General features: G+C 45.7%; 2 protein-coding genes across 3 annotated transcripts in view; one reads left to right on the top strand and one right to left on the bottom strand.

Moving 5' to 3' along the window:
- Nucleotides 1–22,258, top strand: part of FAXDC2 (fatty acid hydroxylase domain containing 2) — an 881,086-nt gene that overhangs the window by 130,742 nt on the left and 728,086 nt on the right. The gene's annotated exons all lie outside the window — the stretch shown is intronic.
- The window catches only part of CWC22 (CWC22 spliceosome associated protein), a 266,010-nt gene that overhangs the window by 187,619 nt on the left and 56,133 nt on the right, over nt 1–22,258 (bottom strand). The window contains 3 exon segments of the mRNA XM_068131795.2: nt 5,104–5,194; nt 15,020–15,184; nt 17,932–17,994. Of these exon segments, the coding sequence (XP_067987896.2) occupies nt 5,104–5,194; nt 15,020–15,184; nt 17,932–17,994 (319 nt within the window).

The raw sequence follows: 22,258 nt of genomic DNA, 5'->3' as shown, positions 1-22,258 counted from the left end.
TCATCTTGCCGAGACTTATGATAGGCTCGACTGCTCAGAGATGATGGTGCAAATGCTGCCTTGATAAAATTCAATGGATATTCTGGTAACCTGAATGTATCAATCCTCAATGATGAATGGCTTGACCTGCGCAAGGGATTGCAGGGTCGGTTGTATATGCTGTCTGTCCTGACCTTGGGCCATCATGAAGGGCTCTCATCCAAAACCCTTTTTAAAGGTGATTAAATCTAAAATTGCAGTTTTGCTCTTTTATTCATTACTCAAGTAAGTGTAGCTCCAGATAAATATTTACAAATCAAATATCATATATTCATAGAGGATTGTTTAAAAAGCATCCCCTCTTTCCCCCTCCCCATTGTACAGATGATCAGATCCATGTATACCTACATTGAAACAGCAGTTAATGTGTAAGCAATATGGTATATGACGCCCTTCGCAATAATCATTATTAATTGTGAGCAATGCACATTACCACAAACACGAACCCACCAAAGGGCACCAAACTCGGAATGCAACCAAGGAAAGGTAATGCCAGATTATGTTGGGAAGGACAACAGATGGAGAGCCAGAGATGATTGCAAAGCTAAACCATTGCAAAGATGATGATTGCAAAATTGCAGATAAAGAGATGATTGCAAAGCTAAACACAATCATTCCAGAATGTTCCAGTTAAATGATACAAGCAAAACAAAAGTAAAACATTTTAGTGCATCTCAGATTTTTTTTTAATTGTACCAGGTTACATGGCTAATAAAAAGGTACCCCATTGTCATGCAAGTATCAACCATTGTACCCCGAGAGGTGCTGACCACGAGTAGACAGGTGCATCAATCAGTAGATTTTTTCAACTCTAAATAATTTGGCCGTTGTTACACCAATGGAGGAAATTTGCAAGCTGGGAGACGGGAATGAGAAACACCGCCTCAAAACAGCATCAATCTTAGTCACCATGGTGAGCAACTGCCGCATACTGCTACAGGTTTCACAAGCTTACCTGCAATTCAAAGAAAACCGCTGTGCAGCTAAAACTTCACAAGGAATGATTTGAATTGCAAGGAGGCTCAAACAGCGCGAACAAGGGTTACTTGTTCTCGACAATGATGTGTTCAAAAAGCACAGAAATCTGAGAATAACTTTTAATACTGATTGGGACCAATCGTCCATCATTCTTCTCTCCAATGCAAAAGACCAACTCTTGTTGACAATAAACTTATTATTTTAAGAGACTTCACAGAAGCAGACTCAAACCAGAAGAGTTATCGGAACAAGTGCTGAACAGCTGATCCTACAAAGTCAAAACTACAGGTTGGTGATGTCTTTGTTCATCGGCGCCTTGACATACAACATTGCACCTTGTGAAAATGATTGAAGGGAGAGAGGAACACTGCATGTGCTTGTCACAAGCAGTGTGTGCCATGTCCAGCTGCAGAAGACATTTAAAAAACGTGATCACTGGCCGAGAGCACCTTCAATTTAACCCTCCAAGAGAAAAAAAAAAATAGCACGAGCCACGTCAAAATGAAATCTAAACACTTTCAGTAATACGGAACTTGTAAGCAACTGAAGGGAATCTGTACTGTGATTGATGACAAATCATTCATTGTGACCAAAGTTGACCTTTGATACAAAACATGATGGATAAACTGCAATGGAAATTCAGCGCAAGAACCAAAGCAAATTGCTAAACATGGATTTTCAATCTATAACAAATGAATCGACTTTTTGATGAGTAAGCCCCTTCTAGTTTATGGTTCAACACAAGTGGAAGGGGCATGCTTCGCTCATGGTAAAGTTGGGGCAATCTCACTTGATACCTCCTATGCAATGGATCATCTTGCAATACATCATGATTTCCATACAGAGATAAAAGGTATCCATGCGAGACATTCCCATTTCTTACACACTCGTAAGCAGCAGCAGGTTGCTTTGGTTGGGCTCGCCCATACTCTTGTTGTACATCCTATGTTGTTGTCCTGTTTTCCCTTTCCCCCGTTTTGTGTCAATTGAACCTTGTGCATCGCATTTTCATAGCTTTTGCAGCCAAGCGAGCTTCGCGGGATATCCCGCCATTCGCACTGTGAAGCGCTTCACATGATAGCCCGCCGTTCACATGATAAACATTACTTTGTAAGATGCTTTGCGGGATATCCAAAAGACGGTAAACATTGCTTCCTGGGATATTCCACCGTTCACATGGTAAATAGTGCTTCACAGGATGCTTCGCGGGATATCCTGCCATTCGCATGGTAAACATTGCTTCGTGGGATATCCTGCCATTCACACTGCAAATAGCTTCACGTGATATCCCCTCCCCCCCCCCCCCCCCACCCCCTCCCCCACTGTTCACAAGGTAAGCATTGCTCCGCGGAATATCTCGTCATTTACACGGTAAACATTGCTTCACGGGATGCTTCGTGGGATATCCCAACAGACGGTAAACATTTCTTTGTGGGATATCCCACCATTCACACTGTGAACAGCTTCGCGGGATATTCCACCAGCTGCATAAAACGTCATCCCCGCAAGTTACTGTATAGGATGAAAACATTCTACCGTATCTATTAGTACAATTAGCTGTCTCATTTTCCCCCATTGAAACAATAGCATGGCATACATTCGTGGATTTTCATCAACATTCGCAGATTTTCATCAACATTCACGGGATTTTCATCGACATTCAATGGGATTTTCATCGACATTCATGGGATTTTCATCGACATTCACGGGATTTGTCTCCTTCACATTCTCAGATTTTCGCGATTTGGAAACCTATCCCCCCTTTTTGCATTGAAACAATGCCCCACCATTCGAGGTTCCGCAATTTGCGGCACTTTGTATCCCCCGCGAAAAGCGGGGTCTGACAGTACTGCAAAACTGGAGGTTCTTCGAGGTGACGAGAAGATTTGTGTTCCACAGTATTCAAATAAATAATTTAATTTAAATAAAATAAAGATTGTAAAGGTCGTATAAAAAAAAAAATCCTGGAAGTTTGCCGCCATTGCTGCAGTGTCTATTATACCACCCTATTTGGTACATTACATTAGTTATTCATGCCTGTTGTTTGTGTCCTTTATGACATCTTTTAAAACAGTAAGTTTCCTGTTTGGAGTGATTAAAAAAAAATTTGATTGCCAGGAAGGCAGACAGAGTAAAATGATGAAATAAAATAAAAATCGCACTCGTGTCTGAAGGAGGCGGTTCAGATTGGCATTTTTAATAAGAAATCGGCAAAGCCGAGTAATGAACGAAACCGATTAGAATTACCCTTTAGAACCCACTAGAATTACCCTTAGAACACTTTAGAATTACAATAACTGTACCCTGTAAAAACCTCGAGAAGTACCCTTTAGAACCCACTAGAATTACACTTTAGAACCCTTTGGTATTAAACACGGTGGGTTAGAAAGGTTCTTCTTCATTTTTGACGGACGGAAGGACGGATGGAAGAAAGGACATAGCCAAATATTGAAGCGGCTTCATTGCTTTAAAAAAACCTTTGGATTACAATTCATATACCAACACATATAGTTGTGAACCTTGTAAATATATGTGGATGGGCACAACAGTTCAATAAACTCCAGATTGGTATAGTTAAGGGGATTGGCCTGTATAGTGGTGATGTCAATTGTCTAAACACAAAACCATTCACAAATAAAGCAATTTGCATCGGATTAGTGTATGGAAGGCAAAATGGATTGACAAAACAAGAGTGACGGCAGATATAATAGTTATAGTAATGTTGTAAGTATAAACATTTTTCATGCCTCCGCAGACGAAGTCGCCAGACGCATTATGTTTTCGGGTTATCCGTCCGGCTGTCCGTCCATGTGTCCATCCATGTGTCCATCCATGTGTCCATCCATGTGTCCATCCATCCGTGATAGTTTTTCGTTACTCTGACAACTTGAGAATGACTGAAGAGATCCAAGTCAAACTTGGTACAGCTATGTATAAAGATGTAAAGATGAACCGATTAGATTTTGGGACCACGAAATCAAAGGTCAACGGTCATCATGTCAGGTAAAACTCCTGTTACTGCGATAACTTGTGAACTGGTGATGGGAATTTGACCAAAGTTGGTATAAGTATGTACTATGATGCATAGATGAACTGATTTCATTTTGGGGTCAAGAGGTCAAAAGGAAAGAGGTCCCGTTTGCTAAAAATTCTGTTGCTGAAAACAACAGAAAAATCATCTTGAACCAGTGATGGGATTTTGACCAAACTTGGTATAAGCATATATCATGATGAACAAAGTTGATTTTGGTATTGAAGGGCAAAGGTAATGTCAGGTAAAAATGCGATACTTGTGAAGAGCTGAAAGGGTTTGAATCAAACTTGGTAAAAGTATGTATAACGATGTAATAATGTGGTCGACGTCGCGACAGTTAAGAGTGCCGTTCTCGTTTCCCCTATTATGCGCTAAACAATTATTGCATAACAATTTTACACAAAAACAGGATATAACGTTTTTTATTTGAATTTCAACAGGAGCAAACTATAGAATTAAAACTCGAACCTCTTGATGCCGAAATCTAATCAGTTCATCTTTGCATCATAATATATACTTCTACAAACTTTAGTCAAAATTCCATCACTGGTTCAAACAAGTTATTGCGGTAACATGATTTTTACCCAACATGACCTCTGACCTTTGACCTCATGACCCCAAAATCTAATCAGTTCATCTTTACCTCATTATACATACCTGCACCAAGTTAAACCAAGATCTCCTCAGCCATTCTTAAGTTATCGCGGTAACGAAAACCTATCACGGGCAAACGGACAGCCAGACGGACAACCAGAAAACATAATGCCTTTGGCGCCTTCATTAGTGGAGGCACAGAAATATTTGTACCGACTGACCCTAATGTATTTGTTACTTGAAAATGGAAGCAAAGGTTTTTGTATTTTAAAGCTCATACTCCACATAAGCTTTAAAGTCTACAAATAAATGAAAAAGTGTCAAAAAAATGAATCAACCTCCTCTGTTGCGAATGAAATATCAAATAAGAAATAAAAAAGAACCACCACCACCACATGATCACAAAGAAGGTTGTAGCCAACTAGTGCACAGGGTCAAGCCAACTCATAACAACATACCTTGACTGTATTATCAGGTAAATGGTACGACGAAAGGCCACCTCATTTGTCTCAGTTTCATCAATGATAGTCATCTTTTTCTGTTCTTTACCTGCACGTATAGCACAAAGTAGGTATGATCACCAGCGATTCACCAGTTTAGCAATGACATCTCAACTCGTATTTCTGGGATCACATGTTCAATTTCCATATACATGTATTGTGTTTGTCGGAATTTGCATACAAATGTCAAAATGTTCGTGCCGCGTTTTATGCGGACCAGTACCTTTTTTCCTACCTTGAGGCTTTGTTTTCTCTCAGCGGTCGATTGTGGTCCATTTACTTTCGTTCTCAGTTTTTCCCAGTCTTTTCACCCCATACTTACTTGTTTAAAATCATAACTAAAAAATAAAAAATAAAAAAAAACATTTCCTTCTTTGTTCTTATTCGTTTATTCGTTGTTCTCATTCGTTCTTCGACCACGTTTCACCCCCATTTCCCCCGATAGTTTTCACTGTTCAATTTAAAAGTGTTTAAACTTCCCCCTGAAGTGCTGTATTCTGTCGTACATTATAACACATTTTTCTTCTTCTTCTTTAAAAGGGTGCTGTCGACTTGCTCACCAAATCTATTCATTCCAAAAAAAAAATCCATCTCTTACAGTTCCTCTTTCCGACATTCCCAAAACCCACCTGCACTCGACCCCCCCCCCCCCCCCCCCCCCAATAAATGTTCATTTCCCATTAATCGTACGCTTTCTAAAATCCAAACTCACCCCTCCCCTCCAAATGTTCCCCATCACCCATCCCTTTCAAATCTCCCCCCTTGCCCCTTCCCTCCGAAACTCCCCCCCCCCCCCCCCCCCACCAATAAATGTTCATTTCCCATTAATCGTACACTTTCTAAAATCCAAACTCACCCCTCCCCTCCAAATCTTCCCCATCACCCATCCCTTTCAAATCTCCCCCCTTGCCCCTTCCCTCCTAAACTCCCCCCCCCCCCCCTCCAAATCACCCCTCCAAATCTCCCCCATCTCCCATCCCTTTCAAATTTCAATATCAAATCTTTCCTCTTCTCAAATGGCTTGATCTCTGATCATCAATTTGGTTTCAGACCAGGTCGCTCTACTCTAGACATGCTGCTTCTGCTGTCTCAACAATGGATGGAGGTCCTCAATGCCAAACAGAAAATTAAAGCTGTCTGCCTTGACATGTCACGTGCCTTCGATACGGTCTGGCACCCCGCTCTGCTCACCAAACTCTCCTCCGATGGTATCCATGGAAATCTCCACGCATGGCTTGCAGACTTCCTCTCTAGTCGTAGTCAACGTGTGGCCCTCAATGGGTTTCTCTCATCTCCCCTTCCTGTTGAGGCTGGAATTCCCCAGGGCAGTGTTCTGGGCCCTGTGCTTTTTCTGGTCTTCATCAATGATCTCTCTGACTCTCTTGAAAATCTTCTCTATCTCTTTGCTGATGACTCCACTCTCTGCCGCTCCATTCCTCATCCCTCAGATCGGCAGTCTGCAGCCCCCTCACTCTCTGCAGACCTGGACAAAATCACAGACTGGTCAAACAAGTGGAACATGTCTTTCAATCCTGACAAATCTCACACTCTTACCATGTCCCTCTGAAAAGACCGACTGGACAACCCTCCCATCCACTTTCTGAATAATCCTCTCCAAGAAGTTCTGTCACTCAAACGTTTGCGTCTCACTATCTGCCATGATTTTCCTGGGAAAACCACATTTCAAATCTGGCCTCCAAAGGCAGTCGCCGACTGGGCATCCTCCGTCGTGTGAAGCCCTTCCTTGGCACAACTGAGCTCCTCACCACATACAAGGCTTTCATCCGCAGCTCAATGGAATACTGTTCTCCCCTCTGGGCCGGTGCTCCTGCCTCACACCTAACTCGGCTTCACGCTGTTGAAACCAAAGCTTTCAGAATCATTGGAATCTCCCGCAATGAAGCTATCTCCGAGGGCCTTTCACTTCCTCACTGCAGGCAGGTTGGTGGTCTTTCTGTCTTCTACCGACTCCTCTCCGGCCTTGCTCCCCCAGCTCTCTCTGGGCTCTGTCCCCCAAATATTTCTACAGGTCTCAAGATCTGCCTGCAACCCTCTTATGGTTAAACTGCCAAAATCAAGACTCTCTGCTCACCTTCACTCCTCTTTTCTCCTGCCTCTGGAACAAACTCCCTCACTCCCTTCAATCCCACCCTTCCCTCCACGTCTTTAAAACAGCTGTTCACCACCATCTCTTATCTTCCCCCACCCAAAACCTTGATCTTTTCTATCCCTGCTAATTTCACCCCAGATTCACTTTTTTGAAATACCAACTTCCCTCCTGGAAGTCCTTGCAGTGTCCTTGTGTTTTATACTTCTCCCACCCATCCCCCCCCCCCCCTTCCCACACCTCCTCCCCCATAGCCCTCTCCCTCCCACAAATCTCCCGATGTCCCTGCCCTCAAATGTTGTGTTTGTGTGCTTCCCCTTCTCTCCCCATCTTGTCTACCGCTCCCCTTATTATATACTTTGTGTGTCTGTTTGATTTTTTTGTGTGTGATAAATGTTAGCTCTTTGACAAGCCTCGATCCTGTATACAAAAAATAAAAAATAAAAACTATCAAAGTTATAGTTTTAATTGAAAATAATACAGACATCTCCTCACGTCTTCATTCTGCAAATAATAGCAATGCATACAAACAATCTCTACCAAAAGCTTGAAATAATTGTTAATTTTTAAAAAGGCCAACCTCATTGTCATTGAAAAATTAAGAGCCATGTTTGGTAGCCTTTCATACACATTCACGTCATACAATAAGGACGACACATTCAAATATCAAACTGTAGAATGCTTTTTATACCATATAGAATAAACTGTGAATAGATGCAGAAGCTCCTCCACGTGCATCTTCGATACCAAATACAGAATTACAAAGGTTGGTATACCTACCCACAATGCAAAGTGGTCAAATATTAGCTCAAAAGAGCATTAAAAATCTCGTTATACATTACAGTAACCATTTTTATGCTCAATTTAACATTCCTCATATCCACCATTAACATTTAATCAGCCCAAATTAGACATTCAGCTGACAGGTTGGGAAATTCATTTGAACCAATTTACAGCAGAAACCTCATTATGATTTGCCCAATGTATAATAATAACAAAAGGTAATGTGTGTCAGTCAGTCAGTCAGAGAGTGAGACTGAAAGAGGATGGGAGGGAGAGAGTCAGAGGGTGGGAAGGAGAGGGTGAGAGGGTGGGACGGAGAGGGTGAGAGGGTGGGACGGAGAGGGTGAGAGGGTGGGAGGGAGAGGGTGAGAGGATGGGAGGGAGAGGGTGAGGGGTGGGAGGGAGAGGGTGAGGAGTGGGAGGCAGAGGGTGAGAGGGAGGGAGAGAGGGTGAGAGGGAGGGGGAGAGGATGAGAGAGAGGAAGAGAGGGTGAGAGGGAGGGAGAGAGGGTGAGAGGGAAGGAGGGTGAGAGGGAGGGAGAGAGGGTGAGAGGGTGAGAGGGAGGGAGAGAGGGTGAGAGAGGGTGAGAGAGTGTGAGAGAGTGTGAGAGAGTGTGAGAGAGTGTGAGAGAGGGTGAGAGAGGGTGAGAGGGGTGAGAGGGGGTGAGAGGGAGGGAGAAAGGGTGGGGATGAGAGAGACGGAGAGGGTGAGGATGAGATAGAGGGTGGGCGATGGAGGATGAGGATGAGATGGAGGATGAGGATGAGATAGAAGGTGAGGATGAGGATGAGATAGAGGGTGAGAGAGGGTGAGAGAGTGCGAGAGTGTGAGAGAGTGTGAGAGAGTGTGAGAGAGTGTGAGAGAGTGTGAGAGAGTGTGAGAGAGTGTGAGAGAGTGTGAGGGTGAGAGAGAGTGAGAGTGTGAGAGAGTGTGAGAGGATGAGAGAGGGTGAGAGAGGGTGAGAGAGGATGAGAGAGGGTGAGAGAGGGTGAGAGAGGGTGAGAGAGGGTGTGAGAGGGTGTGAGAGAGTGTGAGAGAGTGTGAGAGAGGGTGAGAGAGGGTGAGAGAGGGTGAGAGAGTGTGAGAGAGTGTGAGTGTGAGAGAGGGTGAGAGTGTGAGAGCGGGAGGAAGAGAGGGTGAGAGGGAGGGAGAGAGGGTGAGAGGGTGAGAGGGGAGATAGGGTGAGAGGGAGGGATAGAGGGTGAGAGGGAGGGAGGATGAGAGGGAGGGGGAGAGGATGAGAGGGAGGGAGGGTGAGAGGGAGGGAGAGAGGGTGAGAGGGAGGGAGAGAGGGTGAGAGGGAGGGAGAGAGAGGGTGAGAGGATGAGAGAGTGTGAGAGAGTGTGAGAGAGTGTGAGAGAGTGTGAGAGAGTGTGAGAGAGGGTGAGGATGAGAGAGACGGAGAGGGTGAGGATGAGATAGAGGGTGAGGATGAGATAGAGGATGAGGATGAGATAGAGGATGAGGATGAGGATGCGATAGAGGGTGAGGCTGAGGATGAGATAGAGGGTGCGATAGAGGGTGAGAGAGGATGAGAGAGTGCGAGAGTGTGAGAGAGTGTGAGAGAGGGTGTGAGAGAGTGTGTGAGAGAGTGTGAGAGAGGGTGAGAGAGGGTGAGAGAGTGTGAGAGAGGGTGAGAGAGGGTGAGAGAGGGTGAGAGAGGGTGAGAGAGTGTGAGAGTGTGAGAGCGGGAGGAAGAGAGGGTGAGAGGGAGGGAGAGAGGGTGAGAGGGAGGGAGAGAGGGTGAGAGGGAGGGAGAGAGGGTGAGAGGGGAGATAGGGTGAGAGGGAGGGATAGAGGGTGAGAGGGAGGGAGAAAGGGTGAGAGGGAGGGGGAGAGGATGAGAGAGAGGAAGGTGAGAGGGAGGGAGGGTGAGAGGGAGGGAGAGAGGGTGAGAGGAGGGGAGAGAGGGTGAGAGGGAGGGAGAGAGAGGGTGAGAGGATGAGAGAGTGTGAGAGAGTGTGAGAGAGTGTGAGAGAGGGTGAGAGAGTGTGAGAGAGTGTGAGAGAGTGTGAGAGAGTGTGAGAGAGTGTGAGAGAGTGTGAGGGAGGGTGAGAGAGGGTGAGAGGGAGGGAGAAAAGGGTGAGGATGAGAGAGACGGAGAGGGTGAGGATGAGATAGAGGGTGGGCGATGGAGGATGAGGATCGAGATGGAGGATGAGGATGAGATAGAAGGTGAGGGTGAGGATGAGATAGAGGGTGAGGATGAGATAGAGGGTGAGGATGAGGATGCGATAGAGGGTGAGGCTGAGGATGAGATAGAGGGTGCGATAGAGGGTGAGAGAGGGTGAGAGAGTGCGAGAGTGTGAGAGAGTGTGAGAGAGGGTGTGAGAAAGTGTGTGAGAGGGTGTGAGAGAGGGTGAGAGAGAGGGTGAGAGAGAGTGAGAGAGTGTGAGAGAGGGTGAGAGAGGGTGAGAGAGGGTGAGAGAGGGTGAGAGAGGGTGAGAGAGGGTGAGAGAGTGTGAGAGTGTGAGAGAGGGTGAGAGTGTGAGAGCGGGAGGAAGAGAGGGTGAGAGGGAGGGAGAGAGGGTGAGAGGGGAGATAGGGTGAGAGGGAGGGATAGAGGGTGAGAGGGAGGGAGAAAGGGTGAGAGGGAGGGGGAGAGGATGAGAGAGAGGGAAGGTGAGAGGGAGGGAGGGTGAGAGGGAGGGAGAGAGGGTGAGAGGAGGGGAGAGAGGGTGAGAGGGAGGGAGAGAGAGGGTGAGAGGATGAGAGAGTGTGAGAGAGTGTGAGAGAGTGTGAGAGAGGGTGAGAGAGGGTGAGAGAGGGTGAGAGAGGGTGAGAGAGTGTGAGAGAGTGTGAGAGAGTGTGAGAGAGGGTGAGAGAGGGTGAGAGAGGGTGAGAGGGAGGGAGAAAGGGTGAGGATGAGAGAGACGGAGAGGGTGAGGATGAGATAGAGGGTGGGCGATGGAGGATGAGGATGAGATGGAGGATGAGGATGAGATAGAAGGTGAGGATGAGGATGAGCTCGAGGGTGAGGATGAGATAGAGGATGAGGATGAGATAGAGGGTGAGGCTGAGGATGAGGATGAGATAGAGGGTGAGATAGAGGGTGAGAGAGTGCGAGAGTGTGCGAGAGTGTGAGAGAGTGTGAGAGAGTGTGAGAGTGTGAGAGAGTGTGAGAGAGTGTGAGAGTGTGTGAGAGTGTGTGAGAGTGTGAGAGAGTGTGAGAGAGTGTGAGAGTGTGAGAGAGGGAGGAAGAGAGGGTGAGAGGGAGGGAGAGAGGGTGAGAGGGGAGATAGGGTGAGAGGGAGGGAGAGAGGGTGAGAGGGAGGGAGAGAGCGGGAGAGGGAGGGAGAAAGGGTGAGAGGGAGGGAGAAAGGGTGAGAGGAGAGGGTGAGAGGCAGGGAGAGAGTGTGAGAGGGGGGGAAAGAAGGTGGGAGGGAGGGTGAGAGGGAGGTAGAGAGGGTGAGAGAGGGTGAGAGAGGGTGAGAGGATGAGAGGGTGAGAGAGGGTGAGAGAGGGTGAGAGAGGGTGAGAGAGGGTGAGAGAGGGTGAGAGAGGGTGAGAGAGGGTGAGAGAGACTGTTAAGGATGTGAGAGAATGAGGTGGAATTAAGGATTGCGTCAGATACGGCAGGTTCTCGGTGTACGGTAGCTTTGATGAGGCAGAAGGCCTTGCACGTTATGCCTGAATGTCATGTTGATCGTCTGGGGCATGGCAGCTTGCAAGGTTTTTCTGACCTGTGTGAGTGTGAGAGAGTGTGAGAGATTGTGAGAGATTGTGAGAGGGTGAGAGTGTGAGACGGTGTGAGACGGTGTGAGACGGTGTGAGACGGTGTGAGACGGTGTGAGACGGTGTGAGAGGGTGTGAGAGGGTGTGAGAGGGTGTGAGAGGGTGTGAGAGAGAGGGTTGAGAGGCAGAGATTGAGTGAGAGGGTGAGGATGAGATAGAGGGTGGGCGATGGAGGATGAGGATGAGATGGAGGGTGAGGATGAGGATGAGATAGAGGGTGAGGATGAGGATGAGATAGAGGGTGAGGATGAGGATGAGATAGAGGGTGAGGGTGAGGGTGAGGATGAGGATGAGGATGAGGATGAGAAAGAGGGTGAGGGTGAGGATGAGGATAAGAAAGAGGATGAGGATGAGAAAGAGGGTGAGGGTGAGGATGAGGATGAGATAGAGGATGGGCGATGAGGATGAGATGGAGGATGGGCGATGAGGATGAGATGGAGGATGGGCGATGAGGATGAGATGGAGGATGGGCGATGAGGATGAGATGGAGGATGGGCGATGAGGATGAGATGGAGGATGGGCGATGAGGATGAGATGGAGGGTGAAAGGTGGGTGATGAGGATGAGATGGAGGGTGGGCGGTGACACGGAGGGTGGGCGGTGACACGGAGGGTGGGCGGTGACACGGAGGGTGGGCGGTGACACGGAGGGTGGGCGGTGACACGGAGGGTGGGCGGTGACACGGAGGGTGGGCGGTGACACGGCGGGTGGGCGGTGACACGGAGGATGGGCGGTGACACGGAGGGTGGGCGGTGACACGGAGGGTGGGCGGTGACACGGAGGGTGGGCGGTGACACGGAGGGTGGGCGGTGACACGGAGGATGGGCGATGACACGGAGGGTGGGCGATGACACGGAGGGTGGGCGATGACACGGAGGGTGGGCGATGACACGGAGGGTGGGCGATGAGACGGAGGGTGGGCGATGAGACGGAGGGTGGGCGATGAGACGGAGGGTGGGCGATGAGACGGAGGGTGGGCGATGAGACGGAGGGTGGGCGACGGAGGATGGGCGATGGAGGGTGGGAGTATTATATGTGTGCATATAATATGCAGTGCATGTCAAGTATATGTATGTATTTGATATACAGTATATGTCATGTATAAATCAACGTGTGTGTGTGTGTGTGTGTGTGTGTGTGTGTGTGTGTGTGTGTGTGTGTGTGTGTGTGTGTGTGTGTGTGTGTGTGTGTGTGTGTGTGTGTGTGTGTGTTCGTGTGTGTGCGTGCGTGCATTCGTTCGTTCGTTCGTTCCTGCCCTCTGCAAAAATGGAGTCGCTATTCTCGGGTTTCACTCTTAACATTACGAGGTCAGAAAAACCTTGCAAGCTGCCATGCCCCAGACGATCCACACGACATTCAGGCATAACGCGCAAGGCCTTCTGCCTCATCAAAGCTACCGTACACCGATAACCTGCCGTATCTGACACAATCATTAATTCCACCTCGTTCTCTCACATCCTTAACAGACGGAGCCTTGCAGGAGAAGGGCATGTGCGTGGCCAAACACCACACCAAAGCTGCCGTGCTCCCAGATTCCGGCGTATCTGGCACGATACCAGATTCCTCCTCGTGCTCACATCCTCAATGAATGGTGCCCTGCAGGAGGCCACGTGCACAGCCTTCTGCCTCAACAAAGCTAGGGCCTTCCCACTCTGCAGCATGGGGCCCACAAGTCCCATCAAGCTCCAGATGCAGGCCGTGCCCCAAACACACGTCAAACAGCGTGACACCAAGTGTGTGTGTGTGTGTGTGTGTACGTGTGTGTACGTGTGTGTACGTGTGTGTTAGTCTCCTCCATAACTCCAAAACCATTAAACCTAGCAGCCTCTAACTTTGCATGCATACTTATCGAACTCCAAGGGAGTGCATTAATGAAAACGGGGTGTTTGGGTATGTTTGGGTATCCACCCTTTTTGAAGACAAATAACGGCCTTATATAATGAAAACAAAAACAGGATTTATCCTTGGTTAGTATGCTATCCCACGCAGGGGTCTTATGCTTTTTTGGCCTGCTCAAAAATGCCTTGCCTTGGAACATATCTCCACATTACCTAATTCCTCCACTGCCATGGGCGTCTACGGGCGGTGTCTGGGGGTCGCCATGAAGTGATTAGTATGACCCGTTTGAACGTGCTGTTTTAACATACCCCATTCGGTTCAATCCTATACGAATGCCAACAGACAGGACCACTCCCATAGATATATTTCAAATTATTTAATGCAATTAGAAAAATGGTAACCAATTAATCTCACCCGACACCGCCAGCCGTAAACACAAACTCACGCAAAAAGCTGATCGAGGGGCATGCCATTACAAATCAACTTGCCAAGCCAGTCGGCCCTTATCAAGCGTTTTGATGGAGTGCTTGCTTGGGTGATTAAGCCACTTGCCGAGCGCTCTACAAGCTGCTTGGTGATGGAACACACCGCAACACATGTGCTAGACCGAGCTTGGTTTGTATGCATCGACCGCCGCTTCTGGATGTAGAAGCAAGGCCGCGAGCTTGCAAATATGCACACATCACATCATTAGCCGCATGCTAGAAGGATCTAAAGCATGCATGCAGTGCGGGCACACGATTGCGCAATGCCCAAATGTACAGCGATATAGTGCCAGAGAGCAGTATACAGTATGCGACTTCTGATTGGCTGTCTAATTTTAGGAGAGTTTGGAATTACCCATTTGATCATGTGGTGCTGCTCTAATGATCACGTGGTGCTGCTCTCATAATCACATGGTGCTGAAACTCCATCTCAGAGAAGATGAGCACGTCGATTTTCCATCATTTCATGACCACAATAGCTGAACGTTGTGGAGAGCTAACAATTGTTTTGGAAAATGCACAAAATGGCTTAATATGTGATGTGAAGAAAATTTTAATCAGCAAACATTAAAATCGTCTAGTATAATTTTGATGCAAGTTAGTAGGTAGATGATTGAATAGCTGACGAGAGTGTTCTGTGATTACGAGTTGCGAGGTTGCTGGTATGAAAAGTGCTGAAATTTGATCTGCAGGTGGCGTGAGAAATAGTAATTTAAACGTGGATACTGATTTTTAAGAACTTTGATTAATCACAAAATAATATGCAGTTGGGGCACCAAAAATGCCGGTCGGCCATTAAAAAATTTGTTTCGGTGGCCTGGCGAACCACAAAAAAAAATTAAGGGTGACCCCTGATGGTGTATTGGAGCTGGTGTGAGAGAACATGCTCACAATGGAATGGTAAAGAACATTAAACAATACATCACCTTCAGATCCATCCACCTCATTGTCATCGTCATCATCATCATCATCGTCATCATCGTCATCTTCATCATCTTCATCATCATCACCACCATCGTCATCACCACCACCATCATCATCATCAACAGCGGCAGCAGGATGCTCACGATCCATTAAAAATTCTAATAAATCTGCAGGGAGGTATTAACAAAAGCAAAGGAATGAGTATACTGTTGCGGTTTTAGGAAACCACCCAGAGGCAATGGCAACCACCATACAGGTCCCTTAGTGTAGTTATTTCCGTTGTGTAAGATTAGAATAGCTCCTTCCCCTTGTGTAGTGGGTTAGTGTGAATAAATGCGTTGGTGAAGGGTAGAGAGGCTTTTTCACCTGTTTTTCCAAAGGGGTAATAGTTTCATGTGTGTAGCGCTTCTCGTGCCGTATGTTCATAGGATTGTTCCTGTTACACAGCATGTGCTGCGAGTGTATCCCTCATTGCACCAAAACACATTTCAAATGACGCGCTAAAACCAAACCGTCACCCACTCGATTCCCCCCAGATCTTTCCTTTATATACGACACACAAGTACATTCCAATGACTGTTATTAATACAGATCGTTTTAGTTGCACTTTATTTTCCTACGCACACGTTAAATTCCATTGCATTAAGTCATTATTCGTGCCATTCAATACTGTCCGACAAGGAAGCCTCACAACCCACTCACCACAACCTTGCCTCGACTACCTATGTACCTCATCGTTACCTCCTTCGTCACAGTCCAACATCCTTCACAAACCTCCATCATCGTGCCATTACGGGCACCGCCGGCCTGAGAGCACGAGAAATGCACATAGCGGGAGGAGCTCTACAAACACCTCAGAATAAACAGACGTTCGGCTCGCCAGCGACGTCCTGTGTGGGTGGTGGATCACCCTGTCCATTTCCACAAGCCGTTACAGGCTCTCAGAGTTTTCTCATAAATAATCTCAGAGTTTGCACCACGCCTGTGGAGTGCTGTGAGAGAAGCGCAATGTTAAATGCGTAGATGTCTAACCCGTGCCGCAATTTTCCGACATACTGAGAAAATCCGTTGCTGAAGCTGGTGGGGGTGGGGCCAAAGCAACAGTGTGCCAATGAACAGCTGCATTTTCACCAAGAGCTCGTCGAGATCCAACTCTATGCTCCACCCTTGCTCTCCAAGCATAAAACACCCACTGGGCACAATCTTCGGGCAGTCAGAGAGTGGTTGGCTTCAGGCAGTAGAGAGGTGTTGGCTTCGGTGTTCGAGTTCATCGCTGGTGGAAGGACGCTCGATTGGTGGTGCTCGTGTTGGCGGAGCGAGCTGGGGGTCGAGGCACTCGGACGGACGGAAACCATAGGACCGAAGTAAAGCCACGCCGCATACATCTTTTAGTTCTCACACAGTAGCTATTATCTGACACATCTTTTCTCAGCTTTTGTAGAATAAAGATCGTTCTTACTGAACTCAAAAGAGCTCAACGAAAAGGCAGTTTGCCACCAACTGTTCTTTTCCTCTGGAGTGGCCACCGCTTGATGACGCATTTCCGCATTTTCTCTCCTGCATCTAGACATGCTTACATGCACCACACCTCAAATTAGCCAAATCCCTGCACCATTAGACACCACATAAATTCCTCCCACCTTTACCCTCCCTTTAGCGTTGGGTCGTGAAAGCACAACTACTTTTGCTGGGTAAGCGAGAGGCCGTGATCCTCGCACTGTCTGTATCTCTAATCTTGTCTTGCTTTCCCGTGAATGTCATTGTCTGATGGGCACCCTGTATTGTGTAATAGTGATATATAAGGCATGGGTTGAGGTTTTGCTGTCGTCCATTTTCTTTCCTGCTTGTAAATATTGCTGAACCCTTCATTGTTGCGATCACTACATTTTGATTTGCATTCCCCCATTGTTCCCTTTGCATGCACCTTTACCTCCCACGAACATTAAAGCCCTAGAGTTCCCTCCCTCTCTTTGCATGATTCTACATGTGCCTTGCAAAATAATTATAATAAATCCCTTGTTGACATTCCTTTCCAATCTGTCCGTGCCCGTATCTTCCTCCATTGATCCAGCGCTGTTCGCACTTCGTTTAGCTAGGGAGATTATCATTCCCCCGACGAATTGGCTCGTTAGTCCGGCCTGCAGTAGCGGTTGCTAAGCCGCCCTCATTAAAGATCTATTCAAGATAAGTTGGTGCATAGCCGAGGGTGCATGTCCCGGCCAGGTCATGTGACATTCAGTGAAACGGTATTAGACGGCGGACACTGAAGCACATGATTAACTGATTGGCACTTGCGGTTGATTAGCAACCTGCAGCGGCACAAAGCTGCTCGTGCGCGGTAGCCTCAGGCCCAATACGTTTGAGTGGAACAGAGACTACATCTCTCTTAGTAGATCCGAAACCCATGGCAGCAACAATACTTTGAAGCTAAAAGTGAAGTAAAACCATTTAAACACCTGCCACGAGGACATTAAAATGCAGTCGTATCTTATCAATTAAATTGTGCCAAAAACTGGGAGTGCTAATTATTGTGAAGGTTCACTGGGGAACAAGATAAAATGTTACAGCAATCCAGGTAAACAAATGCAAGCAGAACTTCTAATCCACTTCCTCTCCCACTGGGAAATATTTTTTAATGATTGTGCACAGCAAAAACAAACAAACAAATGACACTGAAGATGATGTGGCTGCCTCTTGCAAAACCTTCACTCTGGTCTTTTAGAGTTCAAGCATTTTGTGATATGCTCCAAATAGCATGGAAAATACAGCAATGCCAAAATATGGAAACATTTTATATGGTGTGATACAAATGGGGCTTTTGATTTGAGATTGTCAACAAAATAACTATTGTTGACTGGCGAAAAAAAAACATTTTGAGCAACTTGGCATAAAAACCTCAAAAATGTGTACATACGTTCCCTAATGGCAAGGTATCGATCTTCATTCTGCAAAAAATTGGGTTCCTCTTTGAAAATGTCTGCAAAAACAAACATTCAAAAAATACATTATTCCTTCAATAAATCATGGACATTCATAATTGTCAAACATTTTATGATAAATATTTTTTGATAAATAGTCATCGAAAATTTAAAAGACTACTAGGTGATTTAAAGTTTTCTGCAACTCTTATCTTGTGTCATCCATCAGCCATGGAAACAAAATCGTACTGTAATTTCAGAAGGGTCTCTTAGTGTTCATAACTATGATGCACTCCTAAACTGCTGGACGGAATGAGATGAAAACTGATGATTGCACTCGGGGTGTTGTTTTTAGGCGGTAAAAATAAATAAATATCATAGCCCCCGTGGATCAAGGACCCCATTTCTCTCCATGCAAATGTGGATCGTATAGCACCATCTGGTGGTGTGAATATATCACAAAAACATACTGCAATGTGCAATTTCTGGGGAAATTAACCCACATCTGTAATTTTGGGGGATTTACCCCATCCAAAAACGAGTTATTCATGAATAATAATAATAATAATAATAATAATAATGAAAATAAAAAATAGTAATAATAATATGAGAGTGCTTGACAACAACAAAAACAAGAAAAAGAGCAATCAGAGATTGCAAACCCTCACCAGGATGTATTTATGGTTTTTAAGGCTTTTGTGTTAAAACAAATATGGCGGCCGAACCACGTGACCGATGATATCATTAATTTTTTTTCTCCCCCAATTTATGCCTACATGGCGCTCAAGAAATTTCATCTTGATCGGATGAAGTTTTGTACTTGTCGAATTACGACATCATAATGGAGGCACCTATGACATCATCATTAACATATTATATTCCCCATGGAAAGTTCTTTACAATGAACAATGTCTCAATATTTTCTATTCAGCGCTTTCCGAGATAGAGGTGCAAAGTTTTTCGATTTTTCCAAGATGGCGGCCGAAATACGGGACCTATGACGTCATAATTATTTTAAAATTCTACATGTGGAGTTGCACCTATGGTGAAAATTTCCTGTCAATCGGACCAACATTTGGAGAAAATCATATTTATTCTGTGCGGACAAACAAAGACAAACGGACTCAAATGCAATACCCTCTCCTCTGACGAGGGTAAATAACAAGAAAATTAATAAATAATGACATCCAAAATTTGAGAAATATTTCCAGAATCGAGACACTTTGGGCAATGAAATTGATCGCTGAAAGGGGAATATATATACATTTTTACATATATACATACACATACAGTCACGTGAAAAAGTAAGTACACCCCATGTAAAGTTTTGACTTTTTCAACATATTTCAACATACAGCTATTTGATCTTCATTTCAACAATAATGATAGATAAAGGTGATATAATATAACAAATATCATGAAACATTTACATTTTGTCGTCCATTGTATAATTTAAATAAACATAAATGCAAATTTCGCATGTGGAAAAAGTAAGTACACCCATGGCTCTAATAGGTGACATTGCCCCCTTTGGCAGAAACAACCTCAAGTCGGTGCTTCTTATAACTGTCTACCAGTCTCTGACATCGACTGGGAGAAATTTTTGCCCACTCCTCCATGCAGAATTCTTTCAGCTGTGCGATGTTTGAGGAGTTTCTTGCATGCACAGCTCGTTTCAAATCCCCCCACAACATCTCGATGGGATTTAGATCCGGGCTTTGACTTGGCCATTCCAGAACCCTCCATTTCTTTCTTTTCAGCCATTCCTTGGTGGATTTACTGGTATGTTTCGGGTCATTATCATGTTGCAAGGTCCACCTTCGGTTGATCTTCAACTTTCCGACAGATGGCCTCACATTATCCTCAAGCACCCTCTGGTGCAATGAAGAATTCATAGTGGATTCTATGATGGTGAGCTGCCCAGGCCCTGATGCAGCAAAGCTTCCCCAAACCATAATATTTCCACCACCATGCTTTACAGTTGGTATCAGGTTCTTGTGGTCAAATGCTGTCTTTGGTTTTCGCCAAACATGTCTTCTGGTACTGTGGCCAAATAGCTCTACCTTTGACTCATCTGTCCAGAGCACATTGTTCCCAAAGTGCTGGTCTTTGCCTTGGTGTTCATTGGCAAACTTTAGTCTTGCCCTGATGCTCTTTCTGGACAGCAAAGGTTTCCTCCTGGCACACCTCCCGTGTCGATCAAATTTGTGCAGCCTCTTTCTAATGGTAGACTCGTGCACTTTGACAACAGTGGCAAGAGCTACCTGTAGGTCCCGTGACGACATTCTGGGGTTCTTAGAGACTTCTTTCAGCATCTTGTGGTCTGCTCTCGGGCTGAACTTGCTGGGACGGCCTGTCCTGAACAAGTTGGCAGTTGTTTGGAATCTTCTCCACTTGTAGATGGTCTTCCGGACAGTCGAACGATTGATTTCAAATTGTTTGGAGATCTTTTTAAATCCCTTCCCAGACTCGTAGGCATCTATAACCTTCTTTCTGAAGGCCTCGGAGAGCTCTTTTGATCTAGGCATGGTGACGCCACACACTTCAACAACAAAGAGCAAACCAAACTAAATGTCTGAGGTTTAAATAAGACAGGTTCCTCCAAGATCCTCTGAACGATGTTCTAATCATTTGCACTTGAGCTGGTGCACCTGATTCTAATTTTAGGTATTTGAAGTAGTGATAAATGTCGGGGTGTACTTACTTTTTCCACATGTGGGGATGGAGAGGTGAGGGGAAAGGGAAGGGAAAGATATACTACGTCTTTGGGCTTCTTGAAAAGCGCTATATAAAATAAATGAATTTTTATTATTATTACACATACATCTTTTGGGGGCAGGGCAAGGGGGAGGGAGGGGGAGGAGGTGGCTTTGACAGGCCCTCCGTTTTGGGGGATGAGGGGGAAGGTAAGGAGGAAAACATTTCTCGTGCAAAGAGTGCTTCATCACCTCAGTGTTGCCCAGGTAAAAAAAGAAAATTGTAATACCCTCTGCCACCATCACCAGGTGGCGCTACACGCTACACATTTACAAAGAGCATTTACGCCCCTCTCCCAGTCCCCCACATCACATAAAGCCGCAACTACAGGGCCGATGTTACCACCCAGACAAAGTTGTATTTGTATCCCGAGTGAAGTATATAAAAGCATTTATACTTTATAGCTGGAGTACCTGGCGTTGCTCAAGCAAAAAAGAAACATCAACATCTATCTATAATTCCAGTAATCTCTGTGTGTATGTATGTATGTATGTATGTATGTATGTATGTATGTATGTATGTATGTATGTCTGTGACCGCTGTTTCTCGACAACCACGGGTCCGATATACTTTAAACTTGCCAGGTATATTGCTGGGGACCCGAGGATGTGCCTTTTCAAGGTTTCATATTAATCGGACAAGTAGTTACCGAGCTATGTCCAAAAAACGATTCAACCAATCAGAGAGCAGCGAGCTATCACGTGTGCCGAACGTGGCGAACAGACTCTGCCTCGGACGGCACATTTGAGAGCGTATTCATTTATTTCACGTTGGAAAACTATGTTGCCGTTAAACTATGTTTTAAAACTAATTAAAACTAATTTGCGATTCATCGTAACTGCGATTTGCGACCTTCCGGACAGTGAAGACTGCACTTCCGGCAGCCAATCACAGAACGCGTTGCGTAGGCGTGGCCGATGTGAGAGCGAGCCGAGGCGAGCGCGTGCGCCATTACGGTTCGTAATTCGATTTCTTCCGGAGAAAATAATAATTTCTCGATTTCTTATGCGCATTATTTCTCCCAATTCAGTCAGAGCGAAGGGCGGAAGCGAAGAGCGTTGTTTTTTTTGTTTACGGGCGTACGGGCGGGGTAGAGCGTACTGGTAGCGTTTTTTTTTTTTTTTGGCAAGGAACGGGCACCCACGTCCGGGCATGCCCTAGTATTTGAAATGACAGCAAATATAATCGAAAAGCAATTACATCCAAATCAGAATCAATCACAAATTTCAAAGCATCATATAACCTTTTCATTGAATATATGCTGCTGAATGTGCCGTTCATCACGTTTCTGAGTTAAGTATGATGACGGTTAGGAAGAAGAAGAAGCCTTACCGCAAACTTCGACTGCTTCCGGAATTGTTTGATTATTTGTGGTCAAATGTCGAATGTTTATTTATGCGAATGTGTACTTGTATACAACTGTCATTAATCAAAAAGGCTTCGGCACTATAAAGCAATTTTTTTAATTCAAAAAAACCAACTTTTTTTTTTTTTTTTTTGCCTAAAACACTCCCAAGCAGTCACTGATAAACCTCTGAAAGTTTGACGAAGATCCGTTCAGCCATC

This window comes from Myxine glutinosa, chromosome 1 (genome assembly GCF_964187855.1).
Source record: "Myxine glutinosa chromosome 1, kmMyxGlut1.1, whole genome shotgun sequence".
In the NCBI taxonomy this organism is placed as follows: domain Eukaryota; kingdom Metazoa; phylum Chordata; class Myxini; order Myxiniformes; family Myxinidae; genus Myxine; species Myxine glutinosa.
The sequence above is the reverse complement of the archived record's forward strand: the minus strand, read 5'-3'. Positions and strand labels throughout refer to the sequence as shown.